Genomic DNA, 12,871 nt, shown 5'->3' on the forward strand with positions numbered 1-12,871 from the left:
TACGTTGCTATTTGATTAGCTGTTATGCTCTAGTCTTCTGTTTGTTGGTTTTTTTTCTGGGGACGTGCAGTGCCACACACAGGCTGGCACATGTGCTAAAACATTAAATGAAGCTTCGAGGCACAGAATTTGCCTCGAACATTTTTTGTAATCGAATTGTTCGAGTTACTCGACTACTTGTTTCAGCTCTGGATTACATTTGATTAATTTAAGATTAATTAATTACAAACCTTGGTAATCTCCTGGCAACACTAATTTGTATCCAGTTAATATGAAGGGAGAGCCTGTCAGCCACTTAAATGACAAATTGAGAGAAATTGACTTTGAAAGAGGACAATAAAAATGGGTTAAGTAAGGTTTAGGCTATTGAATCGGAAGGAGATCTGGCCAGTTGGGCAAACGTTCTCCTTCTGGCTGACCTCTGAAGGATTGTGGTTTGAGATTGCGGTATGCTGCATTAGACCTCAGTCCCCGGCGGGCCGTCCCAGACGTTGACGAGATGAAGCAGAGCTATGGAGCCTCTGTGTAATTTGGCCAGTGGGCTTGCTGACACGCCAGACCAATTCAGTCATGTTTATGATGGGATATTTTGTTATTTCGCCAATCTGCGTCATCCACTGCTTGACCCCCTGACTCTAGTGCTCCAGCTCTAGCAGGCTTGTCCTCCTGCAGCCATGCTAATGTCCACTGTTTAGTCTAAATTTCTTCCGAAGGCTTATTTCAATATGAATGTAATAGTATTATTGTGAACCCAAATCCTTGTCTTAATGCCAGTGGCAGTATTTGTTTTTCTTTTTCACTCGCCGTTGGCTAGGTGCAGTCTGTGCACTGCATACAATTCCAACTCTTGAACTCCAAAACCATCATCATCTCAGCCCTGCTGTCCTGGTTCTCCTCTTTCATCTCCAGACAGTCCCTCTCTGAAGTATATGGTTTCAAGACACACACTGAATGCTTTCTAATTATGATTGAAATGAATGGTCAGGCTTAAATAATCTTCTGAAGTGTGTGTATCAAGTATTTTGAGCATTCTTTGGAAACCCTTATTTTCCACAGATTCTGTGAGAATCGTATCCATAGCCAGGTAAAATGTCACTGCTTCAGTTACCGCTTTCCAGCACTTGCTTGTTATGCCATATGGGGTGCTTTTCTCAGATATCATCATTGGAGTTGCTTGTTTTGGCTGTGTAGCTTCTGTCTGTGTGATTGGAGCCGACATGCTCACATGAAGTCCCTTCACTGAATGATTGTAATTTTTTTTCTGGGTTCTTTTTTTGATGTGGCGAAAAAGGCTTATGTTACCATCTGATATGAGCTTTATTTTTGCAATATTTGCAAACAGCTTATTTACATTGTAAGAGCCATTTCCTGCATGTTGTGTACCATGTTGCTTGCCAGATAGAGAATGTGTGTTATGTTGCATGTTTTGATGGGATGGAAAGGACTAGTGGTAGAAATCTAAGACTGTGCAACTGATAGCATGTGCACCTGTTAAGGTAACCACTTGTGCCCATTCATTCAGCATTGACTAACCATCTACAGGGTTGTAGCTAGGATAAAATTCTAGCGTAGTTGGGGGGGGATGGTGCAGAAGGGGGCAAACTTTTGAAAATTCAAGCTAAAAATTGGCCATTCTAGGGGTACCCAAAGGGAAAAGCCAGGTATGACAGCCCACGTCCCTTCATCATGTCCAGAAGGCTGGGGAAGTTTGTTGAGTGGGCAATCTCATTCTGGGTTAGCCAGTACATGGCCCTCAGTGAGGCAGTCGGAGTCCGTGGACATTTTTAAGTCAAGACTTAAAACCTATTTTTATTATCTTTCTTATGAGTAGTCTTTTTTTTTATGTTTTATTCTTTTACTTCTGTTTTTAATTAGGTATTATAATTTGTTTTATAATTTTTTTTTTTTTTATTTTTTTTTTTTTTATTTATTCCTCCATGACCAGTAAAAGATCAAGGACCGTGACGTCGCCCGGTATGGCGGAGCCGGGGTCCCACCCTGGAGCCAGGCCTGGGGTTGGGGCTCGCACGCGAGCGCCTGGTGGTTGGGCCTTAGCCCATGGGGCCTGGCCGGGCTCAGCCCGAAAGAGTGACGTGGGCCCGCCCCTCCTCTGGGTTCACCACCTGCAGAGGATTGGGTGGTGGTCGAGGGCGGGTGGCCCGGCGGCCCGGTCCATGCTCACAGCCCCTGGCTGTTGGGATGTGGAATGTCACCTCGCTAGGGGGGGAAGGAGCCTGAGCTTGTGTGGGAGGTTGAGAGATACCGACTAGAGATAGTCAGGCTCACCTCCACGCACAGCTTGGGCTCTGGTACCCAACTCCTGGAGAGGGGCTGGACGCTTCATTTTCTGGTGTCGCCCACGGGGAGAGGCGGAGAGCTGGGGTCACATTGCTTATTGCTCCCCAGCTCAGTCGCCAAGTGTTGGAGTTCACTCCGGTGAACGAGAGGGTCGCGTCCCTATGCCTTCGGGTCGTTGACAGGTCTCTCACCGTTGTCTCGGCCTACGGGCTGAGCAGCAGTGCAGAGTACCCGACCTTCCTGGAGTCCCTGGGAGGGGTACTAGATAGCGCTCCGACTGGGGACTCCATTGTTCTCCTGGGGGATTTCAGTGCCCACGTGGGCGGCGACAGTGAGACCTGGAGGGGGGTGATCGGGAAGCACGGCCTCCCTGATCTGAACCCGAGTGGTGTTCAGTTGTTGGACCTCTGTGCTAGTCACAGTTTGTCCATCACGAACACCATGTTCGAGCACAAGGGTGTCCATAAGTGCACGTGGCACCAGGACACGCTGAGCCGGAGGTCGATGATCGACTTTGTAGTCGTATCATCTGACCTTCGGCCACGTGTCTCGGACACTCGAGTGAAGAGAGGGGCAGAGCTGTCGACTGATCACCACCTGGTGGTAAGTTGGATCCGCTGGGAGGGTAGGAAGCCGGTAAGACCTGGCAGGCCCAAACGTATCGTGAGGGTCTGCTGGGAACGACTGGCGGAACCCTCTGTCAGCGAGGTCTTCAACTCCCACCTCCGGGAGAGCTTCTCCCAGATCCAGGGGGAGGTTGGAGACATGGAGTCCGAGTGGACCATGTTCTCCACCTCCATTGTCGATGCGGCTGCTCGTAGCTGTGGTCGCAAGGTCTCTGGTGCCTGTCGCGGCGGCAATCCCCGAACCCGGTGGTGGACACTGGAAGTAAGGGATGCCATCAAGCTGAAGAAGGAGTCCTACTTATCTTTGTTGGTAGGTGGGACCCCAGAGGCAGCTGACAGGTACCGGCAGGCCAAGCGTGCCGCAGCCCGTGTGGTCGCAGAGGCAAAAACTCGGGTCTGGGAGGAGTTCGGGGAGGCTATGAAGGCGGACTATCGGTCGGCCTCGAAGAGATTCTGGCAAACCGTCCGACACCTCAGGAGGCAGAAGCAGCTCTCCACCAGCACTGTTTACGGTGCGGGTGGGGAGCTGTTGACCCTGACTGGGGATGTTGTCGGGCGGTGGAAGGAGTACTTCGAGGATCTCCTCAATCCCATCGTCACGTCTTCTGAAGAGGAAGCAGAGACTGGGGACTCGGAGGTGGACTCATCCATTACCCGGGCCGAAGTCACCGAGGTGGTTAGAAAGCTCCTTGGTGGCAAGGCTCCTGGGGTGGATGAAGTCCGTCCTGAGTACCTTAAGTCTCTGGATGTTGTGGGGCTGTCTTGGCTGACACGCCTCTGCAACATCGCATGGCGATCGGGGACAGTGCCTCTGGATTGGCAGACCGGGGTGGTGGTCCCTCTGTTTAAGAAGGGGGACCGGAGGGTGTGTTCCAACTACAGGGGGATCACACTACTCAGCCTCCCCGGTAAGGTCTATTCCACAGTACTGGAGAGGAGAAATCGACCGATGGTCGAACCTCGGATTCAGGAGGAGCAGTGTGGTTTTCGTCCTGGTCGCGGCACACTGGACCAGCTCTACACGCTCCATCGGGTGCTCGAGGGTTCATGGGAGTTTTGCCAACCAGGTCCACATGTGTTTTGTGGATCTGGAGAAGGCATTGACCGTGTCCCTCGGGGCACCCTGTGGGGAGTGCTCCGGGAATACGGGGTCCGGGGTCCTTTGCTAAGGGCTATCCGGTCCCTGTACGACCGCAGGAGGAGCTTGGTTCGCATTGCCGGTAGTAAGTCAGTCCTGTTTCCAGTGCACGTTGGCCTCCGTCAGGGCTGCCCTTTGTCACTGGTTCTGTTCATTATTTTTATGGACAGAATTTTTAGGCGCAGCCAGGGTGTAGAGGGGGTCTGGTTTGGGAACCACAGAATCTCGTCTCTGCTGTTTGCGGACGATGTGGTTCTGTTGGCTTCGTCAAATCAGGACCTTCAGCGTGCACTGGGGCGGTTTGCAGCTGAGTGTGAAGCGTCCGGGATGAAATCAGCACCATCCGAATCCGAGGCCATGGTTCTTGACCGGAAAAAGGTGCTTTGCCCTCTTCAGGTCGGTGGAGTGTCCTTGCCTCAAGTGGAGGAGTTAAGTATCTCGGGGTCATGTCACGAGTGAGGGACGGATGGAGCGTGAGATCGATAGACGGATCGATGCAGCATCTGCAGTGATGCGGTCGCTGTATTGGACCGTTGTGGTGAAGAGAGAGCTGAGTAAGGGGGCAAAGCTCTCGATTTACCGATCGATCTACGTTCTGATCCTCACCTATGGTCATGAGATTTGGCTCATGACCGAAAGAACGAGATCGCGAGTACAAGCGGCCGAGATGAGTTTCCTCCGCAGGGTGCTGGGCGCTCCCTTAGAGATAGGGTGAGGAGCTCGGTCACTCGGGGAGGAGCTCGGAGTCGAGCCGCTGCTCCTCCACGTCGAAAGGAGTCAGTTTGAGGTGGCTCGGGCATCTTTTCCGGATGCCCCCTGGACGCCTCGCTGGAGAGGTGTTCCTGGCACGTCCCACTGGGAGGAGGCCCCAGGGAAGACCCAGACACGCTGGAGGGACTACATCTCTCGGCTGGTTTGGGAACGCCTTGGGGTCCCCGGAGGAGCTGGAGGAGGTGTGTGTGGATCGGGAGGTCTGGGCGGCTTTGCTTGAGCTGCTGCCCCCCGTGACACGACTCCGGATAAAGCAGAAGAAAATGGATGGATGGATGGAATTTTTTTTATTTTTATTTATTTATTTTAATTTTTTATGTTGAACTGTTCTGTGTGAGGCACTTTGAGACAGCTTTTGTTGTAATTTGGTGCTTTATAAGCTGATTAAATTGTAATTGAACAACATTTATTGTCTTAAAGTAAATAAATATGAAATTGGTTACTGGATCCTTAAACTGTGGACATAATAAACTCTACATGGTGGATCCTTGTTCTCTGGACATAAACAGAAATAAAATGTTAGTTTTTGTCAAAAGCATTTCCTTTCAGACATTATTATTGGCATGAATGTCTTTCCATACCTATGAGCAGAGTTCTTGCAGATGTGCTGCAGGTCAGGTTTATAAAGAATGCAACACATCTCATTTTGGGAGGAAAAAACGTTTTAGTCTATTGTAGTTTATTATCTGTATTGCAACGTTTGTAAGAGGTGTCATTTTATTTAAAGCGGCGATTCATTTTGAAGTTATTAATTCCGAGCGTACTCTGTCTAGAGCAGTAGTGTCCAAACTATTCCAGAAAGGGCCGAGACGGTACAGGTTTTCTTTGCAGCCACTGACTCCAGCAGGTGATTTCACTGATGAACTCATCCCCACCTGTTCAAAAGGATGTTAATCAGTGAAATCACCTGCTGAAGTCAGTGGCTGCAAAGAAAACCTGCACCGTCTCGGCCATTTCTGGAATAGTTTGGACACCACTGGTCTAGAGAGAGAGAGTCAGAGAGCCGCGCAGCGTTTGAAGCTCCTTTCTCGACTGCAACAAGACAGGAGTCCCAGTTAGTGACTTTAATCCACACAAAAATGACTCATATTTTAATGGCTTTCAGAGGGGTTAAGAAGCAGACTTGCCGTTTCTGAAGAGCAGCGAATCAAAGAGCCACGAGCCATTGAACCGAAGCATTGCTTCGCGCTGCAGAAACGGTTGATAACAGACGCTGTATTGAAAATCGTAATGGTCCAAAATAAGCGTAACGGTCCACAATTATAGCGTAATGGGCTGTAACGCAAGTTTGCACTAGTTAGAACCCTGATCTAGCAGATTTCAGACACATTATTATTACACCTATGGGTATTACATAGGCAAAGCAAAGTCCCTATTTCAATCAGTGTGGTGCATCAGAGTTCACCAAATGCAATAGGGTTAGCTGTATTGTATGTTCTTTAAATTTGCTGAGGTACAAGAATGCAGCATTTGTTGTTTAGAGTTATTGTCTACACAGGCTGACTCAGATGGACTAACTCAGTCACTCTCCTATTTTTTTTTTTTTTTGCTGGCCAGACTTTACAGGGTTACGCTGGGAATAAGTCTTTATTGCATCAGGGCTATTCATATCTCTTAATGTCACCTAATACTTCTGTTATCGTGTATTAGTTTGTAGTCGAACGTTTTTTTTTTTTCTAATTTTGGCTGCTGAAAACTCTTACCACGATGGCTCTAACTACAACGTCATCAAACAGGCAAATTTATTTGTCTTCACAAAACATTTCTCCTGTATGTGGAGTGAAAAGGGAATGGAAAGCAAATTTACAGACCTGTCAAATTGATGTTAACTGTGTTGATCATCTGCAAATTCTGTGAAATTGTTATTGTGCGTAGGGTGAATTCATAGTCACTGCAGTCTTTACTGTGTTGGGTAGCTTGGTGGGCAAGCGGTCAATGCACTTGCTTCCAAAACTGTATTTTACGCATTCAGAACCACTTGTGCCCATTCTCCACATTAGGGCTGAAACAGTTAGTCATGTAACTCAAATAATTCAATTACAAAAAATGTTCTGTGCATCAAAGTTTCGTTTAACGTTGTAGTACATATGCCAGGCCACATATGTGTGTGGTGCTGTAATGTCCCTAGAAAAACAAACAGAAGAAGACTACAGCATGCATAAGCAGTGTAAGCGCTAATCAAATTAGCACAATAGCTACAGCTTTCCAACGCAACACAGAGTGAAATAAAGGCTTTTAAGAAAAAAACGGTCCACGCTGATCATCTGAAATAGCTTATTGCGCATTTGTGTTTTGACTTTTTTTTTATTTTTTTTTTTATGCCGTTTAGTCCGCTTCCTGCTCTCCGTTCTACGTGGGGAGTGGCTATTTGTGCGGCGGCCAATGGCTGCCTCTCTCTGCCCGGTGTGAGCGGCTCCGTACTGCCCTCACAGCTCCGTTCTCGGCCACGCTGACAGTCTCTGGACAAAGTCCACTCTTCCTTCTGTGTTTTGCTCAGACTTGCACAGAGTGTTTCACTTTTTAATTTTTGCTTTTTTTTGGGCAACACCCAATGCTTCGCAAACACTGGAACTCCAGAATAATAATAATAAAAAAAAAACCTGACTGCTAGGCTTGCATGTTCAATCTCCAGCTGAAATGCATTGGCTGAATCGCAGAGAAAGAGAGAGAAAAATCACGCAGCGACCCAATCCACCAACCTTTAAAAAAAAAACAAAAATTTAAAATGGTTAAATTTTTGGGGGAAAACAGAAAGCCACATCCCATCTCCATTTCAGCAAAATATCAAGACTTTGGCCTGACTTTGGCTGAGCTCCTGACACCAGGAAAGATCCAAAACTTGTGAAGATGTGAAAAATAAATAATACCAGGAAAACAGAAAGGCATACACTAAATTTGACAATCTCCATGATGATGCAGCGACATTGTGCCATTGTTTAGGGAGGGCCCTGGACTGTTGATGTTGCAAACACAAAAGTATTTTTTATCCAATTACTCGATTAATCGCCAGAATAATACATAGAATACTTGATTACTAAAATAATCCATACCTGCAGCCCTACTCCACATTATGTGGAGTTGTGTCAGGAAAAGCATCTGGCATAAAAACCTGTGTCAAATCAACACAGATCCATATCAGATTTGCTGTAGAGACTCAATCAAATAATAATGCTGAGTGTGGGAAGGGGGAGAATCTAAAAGAACCTACTATTGTTCTTGCACCATTGTTTGATGTTAACACTTTTCTCGTCTTCCAACAGGGTATAATACAAAAACATGTTCTAAGATTTAAGCTTGAAAATGTTATATGTTCAGATTAGAACAATACCAAAAAAAAAAACATTGGAATGAGTTTGTGTGTGTGTGTGTGTGTGTGTGAATGGGATGCTCGAAATTGATGTTAGGAGCGAATTTCTAGGTCTGCTGTCGTCTCTGTCTCTGGAGCCCCTCCTTGATGTCCTCAAACCAGTTTCCATCAGTGCCACAGCCATTCCCCAGAGGCACCAGAATTATTTCAGATATTCATGTGCGTAAGAGAAGTTCTTCACATGTAAGCTCATTCACTGCCCTAAAAATAGACAATCTGCACTAAAAGGCCCAATTGACGTAAAAGGTTGTATCTCTGGCTATTTTAAACAGCCCCAGTTATTTTTCTAGCTTTTCTTTTTCCTACTGATAATATTTGTGTGAATTCCACAGCAATTTTGCAACAAACCAACACGGCATGCTTGATCAAATATTATTCAAATAATCGGCCAGTTATGCAGCTTTTTTTTTCTTTCTCCCTCAGCTGTATTTTAACAAGTAGGAAGGTGAGCTCTGTTGCTTTGTTCCTGTCAACTCTTTAATTAAGAAAAAAATAATACTTCTCAGGATACTACTAAAAACAACACAGAGTGCTAATCTACATCACCAAGCAAACGTCTTTGGTCCAGACATGAAACAGAGCTACAGCTGGGATTGTTTATGCTGATAACTCAGGATGCACCATTCCGGTTTTGTTTTCTTCCAGTATCGATTTCAGCAGTCAAAGTATTGGGCGGCATAGAGAACAGATGAGGTGTCGGTGTACAACTACTTTATAAAAGCGCTATAGCTCTGTGTGAGGGGAAAGGAAGATTGTGGGTTTTTTTTTTTTTTTCCCCTTGTACACAGTAAGAAGTCTGTAACAACACATTGCTTCATAACTAAAAATTCCCTTTCATAAAAACAAGCCGCATCATTGCATTAAAAATGTTCCTTTGAACAGAGAGTTGGCCTATTTAATGTGGAATGGATCAGTCACAGCTGACTGTTACCCAAAAAGGGGCAGCATCTGTTCAGATATGAGTGATGTCTGGATACTACATACTGAACAAATCTAGTGGGGATTTTTTGGCCTGGAGACAGAAGCTCATTGCAGAGATATGTGGGATAGATCCGATTGAAAATAGAAATCTAAATGAGCCATTGCATGCATTATTAAAGGTGCTGTCATTGCTTTCTGGTGTAGTGATGAAATATGACATGACTTGGGGATGTTGGCCTCATTATGCATTAGACCAATGGACAAAAGGAGCCAAATCCAAGAAATCAGTGCAGACTTGATTCTGGACAAGCACTTGAGAAGCTAAGTGAGGAGTCATTGTCTGGGTTTGTTATTGTTCTGGATCAAGACTAAATTCTAGGCTTTGACTTGTTTCCTGAACTCAGCCATTAGAATGATATCTTTATGTGGTGAGAGATTCACGTATTCATGTCGACTTAATGAGAACAAGGGATGTCTGGGAAGTGTAATGACGAAAGTCACTGGATAGAGGTGTTTGGTGATGTGAATATATGCAGAAGAAGAAGGGTCCAAGTCTTCAGTCTCTTGGTGTTTCTGGTCTTACTCTGTAATTAAGAGACTTGGACTCTCACCAGTGACCTAAGGCAAGGCCTGGTTGTCTTTGATACCAGGTCTTCTCAGAGAATCCTTGAGTACAGTTGGGTGTCACATGAGATTGAACTCAAGGAAACTGATGAGGTGTACTACTTGAATTGTGAGGGAATGTCTGTTATGATTCTCCAGCCATGTGATGCATTTTCCTGAGCATGATGCAGCAAACAGGTGCCTCAGTGAACATGGTTCTCACCAACTGGAAAAGACCAAGAAGGTGCATGTGCATCACCTTGCTGGGGCAGATGGATGGCTCATTTCAGAAAGTTGAGATCAGTGGCGTGTCTGTGTGGTTGCCAATTAAAACCATTGCACCAGTGCATTCTCCCTGACATGTTTGATTTATTTGGCTGCTGTTCTTTGGATGTAGTAATTAGAGGTTATATGTGACTAAAAATTACTCATAACCATCCCAAAGACGTATCGTTATCTTTGGCTGCTTTCAGTGATGCCGGTATTTGGTTAGACTCTTTCTCTCCGATTGTTCTGTCTGAGTTATTTTCATTAGTTACTTCATCCAAACCATCAACATGTTTATTAGACCCCATTCCTACCAGGCTGCTCAAGGAAGCCCTACCATTATTTAATGCTTCGATCTTAAATATGATAAATCTATCTTTGTTAGTTGGCTATGTACCACAGGCTTTTAAGGTGGCAGTAATTAAACCATTACTTAAAAAGCCATCACTTGACCCAGCTATCTTAGCTAATTATAGGCCAATCTCCAACCTTCCTTTTCTCTCAAATTCTTGAAAGGGTAGTTGTAAAACAGCTAACTGATCATCTGCAGAGGAATGGTCTATTTGAAGAGTTTCAGTCAGGTTTTAGAATTCATCATAGTACAGAAACAGCATTAGTGAAGGTTACAAATGATCTTCTTATGGCCTCGGACAGTGGACTCATCTCTGTGCTTGTTCTGTTAGACCTCAGTGCTGCTTTTGATACTGTTGACCATAAAATTTTATTACAGAGATTAGAGCATGCCATAGGTATTAAAGGCACTGCGCTGCGGTGGTTTGAATCATATTTGTCTAATAGATTACAATTTGTTGATGTAAATGGGGAATCTTCTTCACAGACTAAAGTTAATTATGGAGTTCCACAAGGTTCTGTGCTAGGACCAATTTTATTCACTTTATACATGCTTCCCTTAGGCAGTATTATTAGACGGTATTGCTTAAATTTTCATTGTTACGCAGATGATACCCAGCTTTATCTATCCATGAAGCCAGAGGACACACACCAATTAGCTAAACTGCAGGATTGTCTTACAGACATAAAGACATGGATGACCTCTAATTTCCTGCTTTTAAACTCAGATAAAACTGAAGTTATTGTACTTGGCCCCACAAATCTTAGAAACATGGTGTCTAACCAGATCCTTACTGTGGATGGCATTTCCCTGACCTCTAGTAATACTGTGAGAAATCTTGGAGTCATTTTTGATCAGGATATGTCATTCAAAGCGCATATTAAACAAATATGTAGGACTGCTTTTTTGCATTTACGCAATATCTCTAAAATCAGAAAGGTCTTGTCTCAGAGTGATGCTGAAAAACTAATTAATGCATTTATTTCCTCTAGGCTGGACTATTGTAATTCATTATTATCAGGTTGTCCTAAAAGTTCCCTAAAAAGCCTTCAGTTAATTCAAAATGCTGCAGCTAGAGTACTGACGGGGACTAGAAGGAGAGAACATATATCACCCATATTGGCCTCTCTTCATTGGCTTCCTGTTAATTCTAGAATAGAATTTAAAATTCTTCTTCTTACTTATAAGGTTTTGAATAATCAGGTCCCATCTTATCTTAGGGACCTCGTAGTACCATATCACCCCAATAGAGCTCTTCGCTCTGACTGCAGGCTTACTTGTAGTTCCTAGGGTTTGTAAGAGTAGAATGGGAGGCAGAGCCTTCAGCTTTCAGGCTCCTCTCCTGTGGAACCAGCTCCCAATTCAGATCAGGGAGACAGACACCCTCTCTACTTTTAAGATTAGGCTTAAAACTTTCCTTTTTGCTAAAGCTTATAGTTAGGGCTGGATCAGGTGACCCTGAACCATCCCTTAGTTATGCTGCTATAGACGTAGACTGCTGGGGGGTTCCCATGATGCACTGTTTCTTTCTCTTTTTGCTCTGTATGCACCACTCTGCATTTAATCATTAGTGATCAATCTCTGCTCCCCTCCACAGCATGTCTTTTTCCTGGTTCTCTCCCTCAGCCCCAACCAGTCCCAGCAGAAGACTGCCCCTCCCTGAGCCTGGTTCTGCTGGAGGTTTCTTCCTGTTAAAAGGGAGTTTTTCCTTCCCACTGTAGCCAAGTGCTTGCTCACAGGGGGTCGTTTTTACCGTTGGGGTTTTACATAATTATTGTATGGCCTTGCCTTACAATATAAAGCGCCTTGGGGCAACTGTTTGTTGTGATTTGGCGCTATATAAAAAAATTGATTGATTGATTGATTGACTACACACATTCAAAATCCCACCAGTAAAACGGCTGTTCAGTCAGCAAAAAAAAAAAAAAAAAGTCAGAAGGCTGAGCTATTTAATTGTTGTGTCTAACCGTGTCTGTGTAGGTGCTGGCCCGAAGGAAAGAAGGCTCTGGCAAAGTGAAGGTCCTTTTACACTGGACACCAGAGGACATGTAAGTGTTAAATCAGATTATACTTCTCCTGAACATCTTACTCTTTTGATAGGTGGGGTGTGGGTGTGGGTGGGGGGGGTCCTGTTTGACTTGCAGCTTTGTAGAGCAGAGAAGGATTTTTATACAACAAAACAGGTCAAATCTAGGCTCTCATCTCCCACGTGGCTTTGGGCAAACTGTAGCTGAACTTTCAAGTAGTCGTTGTAAGAAAATTCTTCTTTGTGCGAGTCTACCACCAAGCTGTATAACTGGTGATGCAACAGTTAAAAGTTGCACCCTTTCTCTAACCACAACCACAGAAACTGATAACATCAAAAGAGTTGTCATGGGTCCCTTGGTAGCTTTCCTCACTGGTCTACATCTTGCTCAGTCAGGTTTTGAGAACTGGCTCCTCCAGAGGGATTTACAACACAGTACCACACTGTTTGTACACATACTGATGTAAGTGAAGTAAAATGAAATGGACTGCATTTATATAGT

The 12,871-nt window shown here is 44.9% G+C and overlaps 1 protein-coding gene across 1 annotated transcript in view; it reads left to right on the plus strand.

The window, feature by feature from the left end:
* The window catches only part of LOC117515638 (zinc finger protein AEBP2-like), an 87,389-nt gene that overhangs the window by 42,169 nt on the left and 32,349 nt on the right, over positions 1–12,871 (plus strand). Inside the window, 1 exon segment of the mRNA XM_034176287.1 lies at positions 12,324–12,391. Coding sequence (XP_034032178.1) covers positions 12,324–12,391 — 68 coding nt within the window.

The sequence above is a fragment of the Thalassophryne amazonica genome, chromosome 8 (assembly GCF_902500255.1).
Source record: "Thalassophryne amazonica chromosome 8, fThaAma1.1, whole genome shotgun sequence".
NCBI lineage: Eukaryota > Metazoa > Chordata > Actinopteri > Batrachoidiformes > Batrachoididae > Thalassophryne > Thalassophryne amazonica.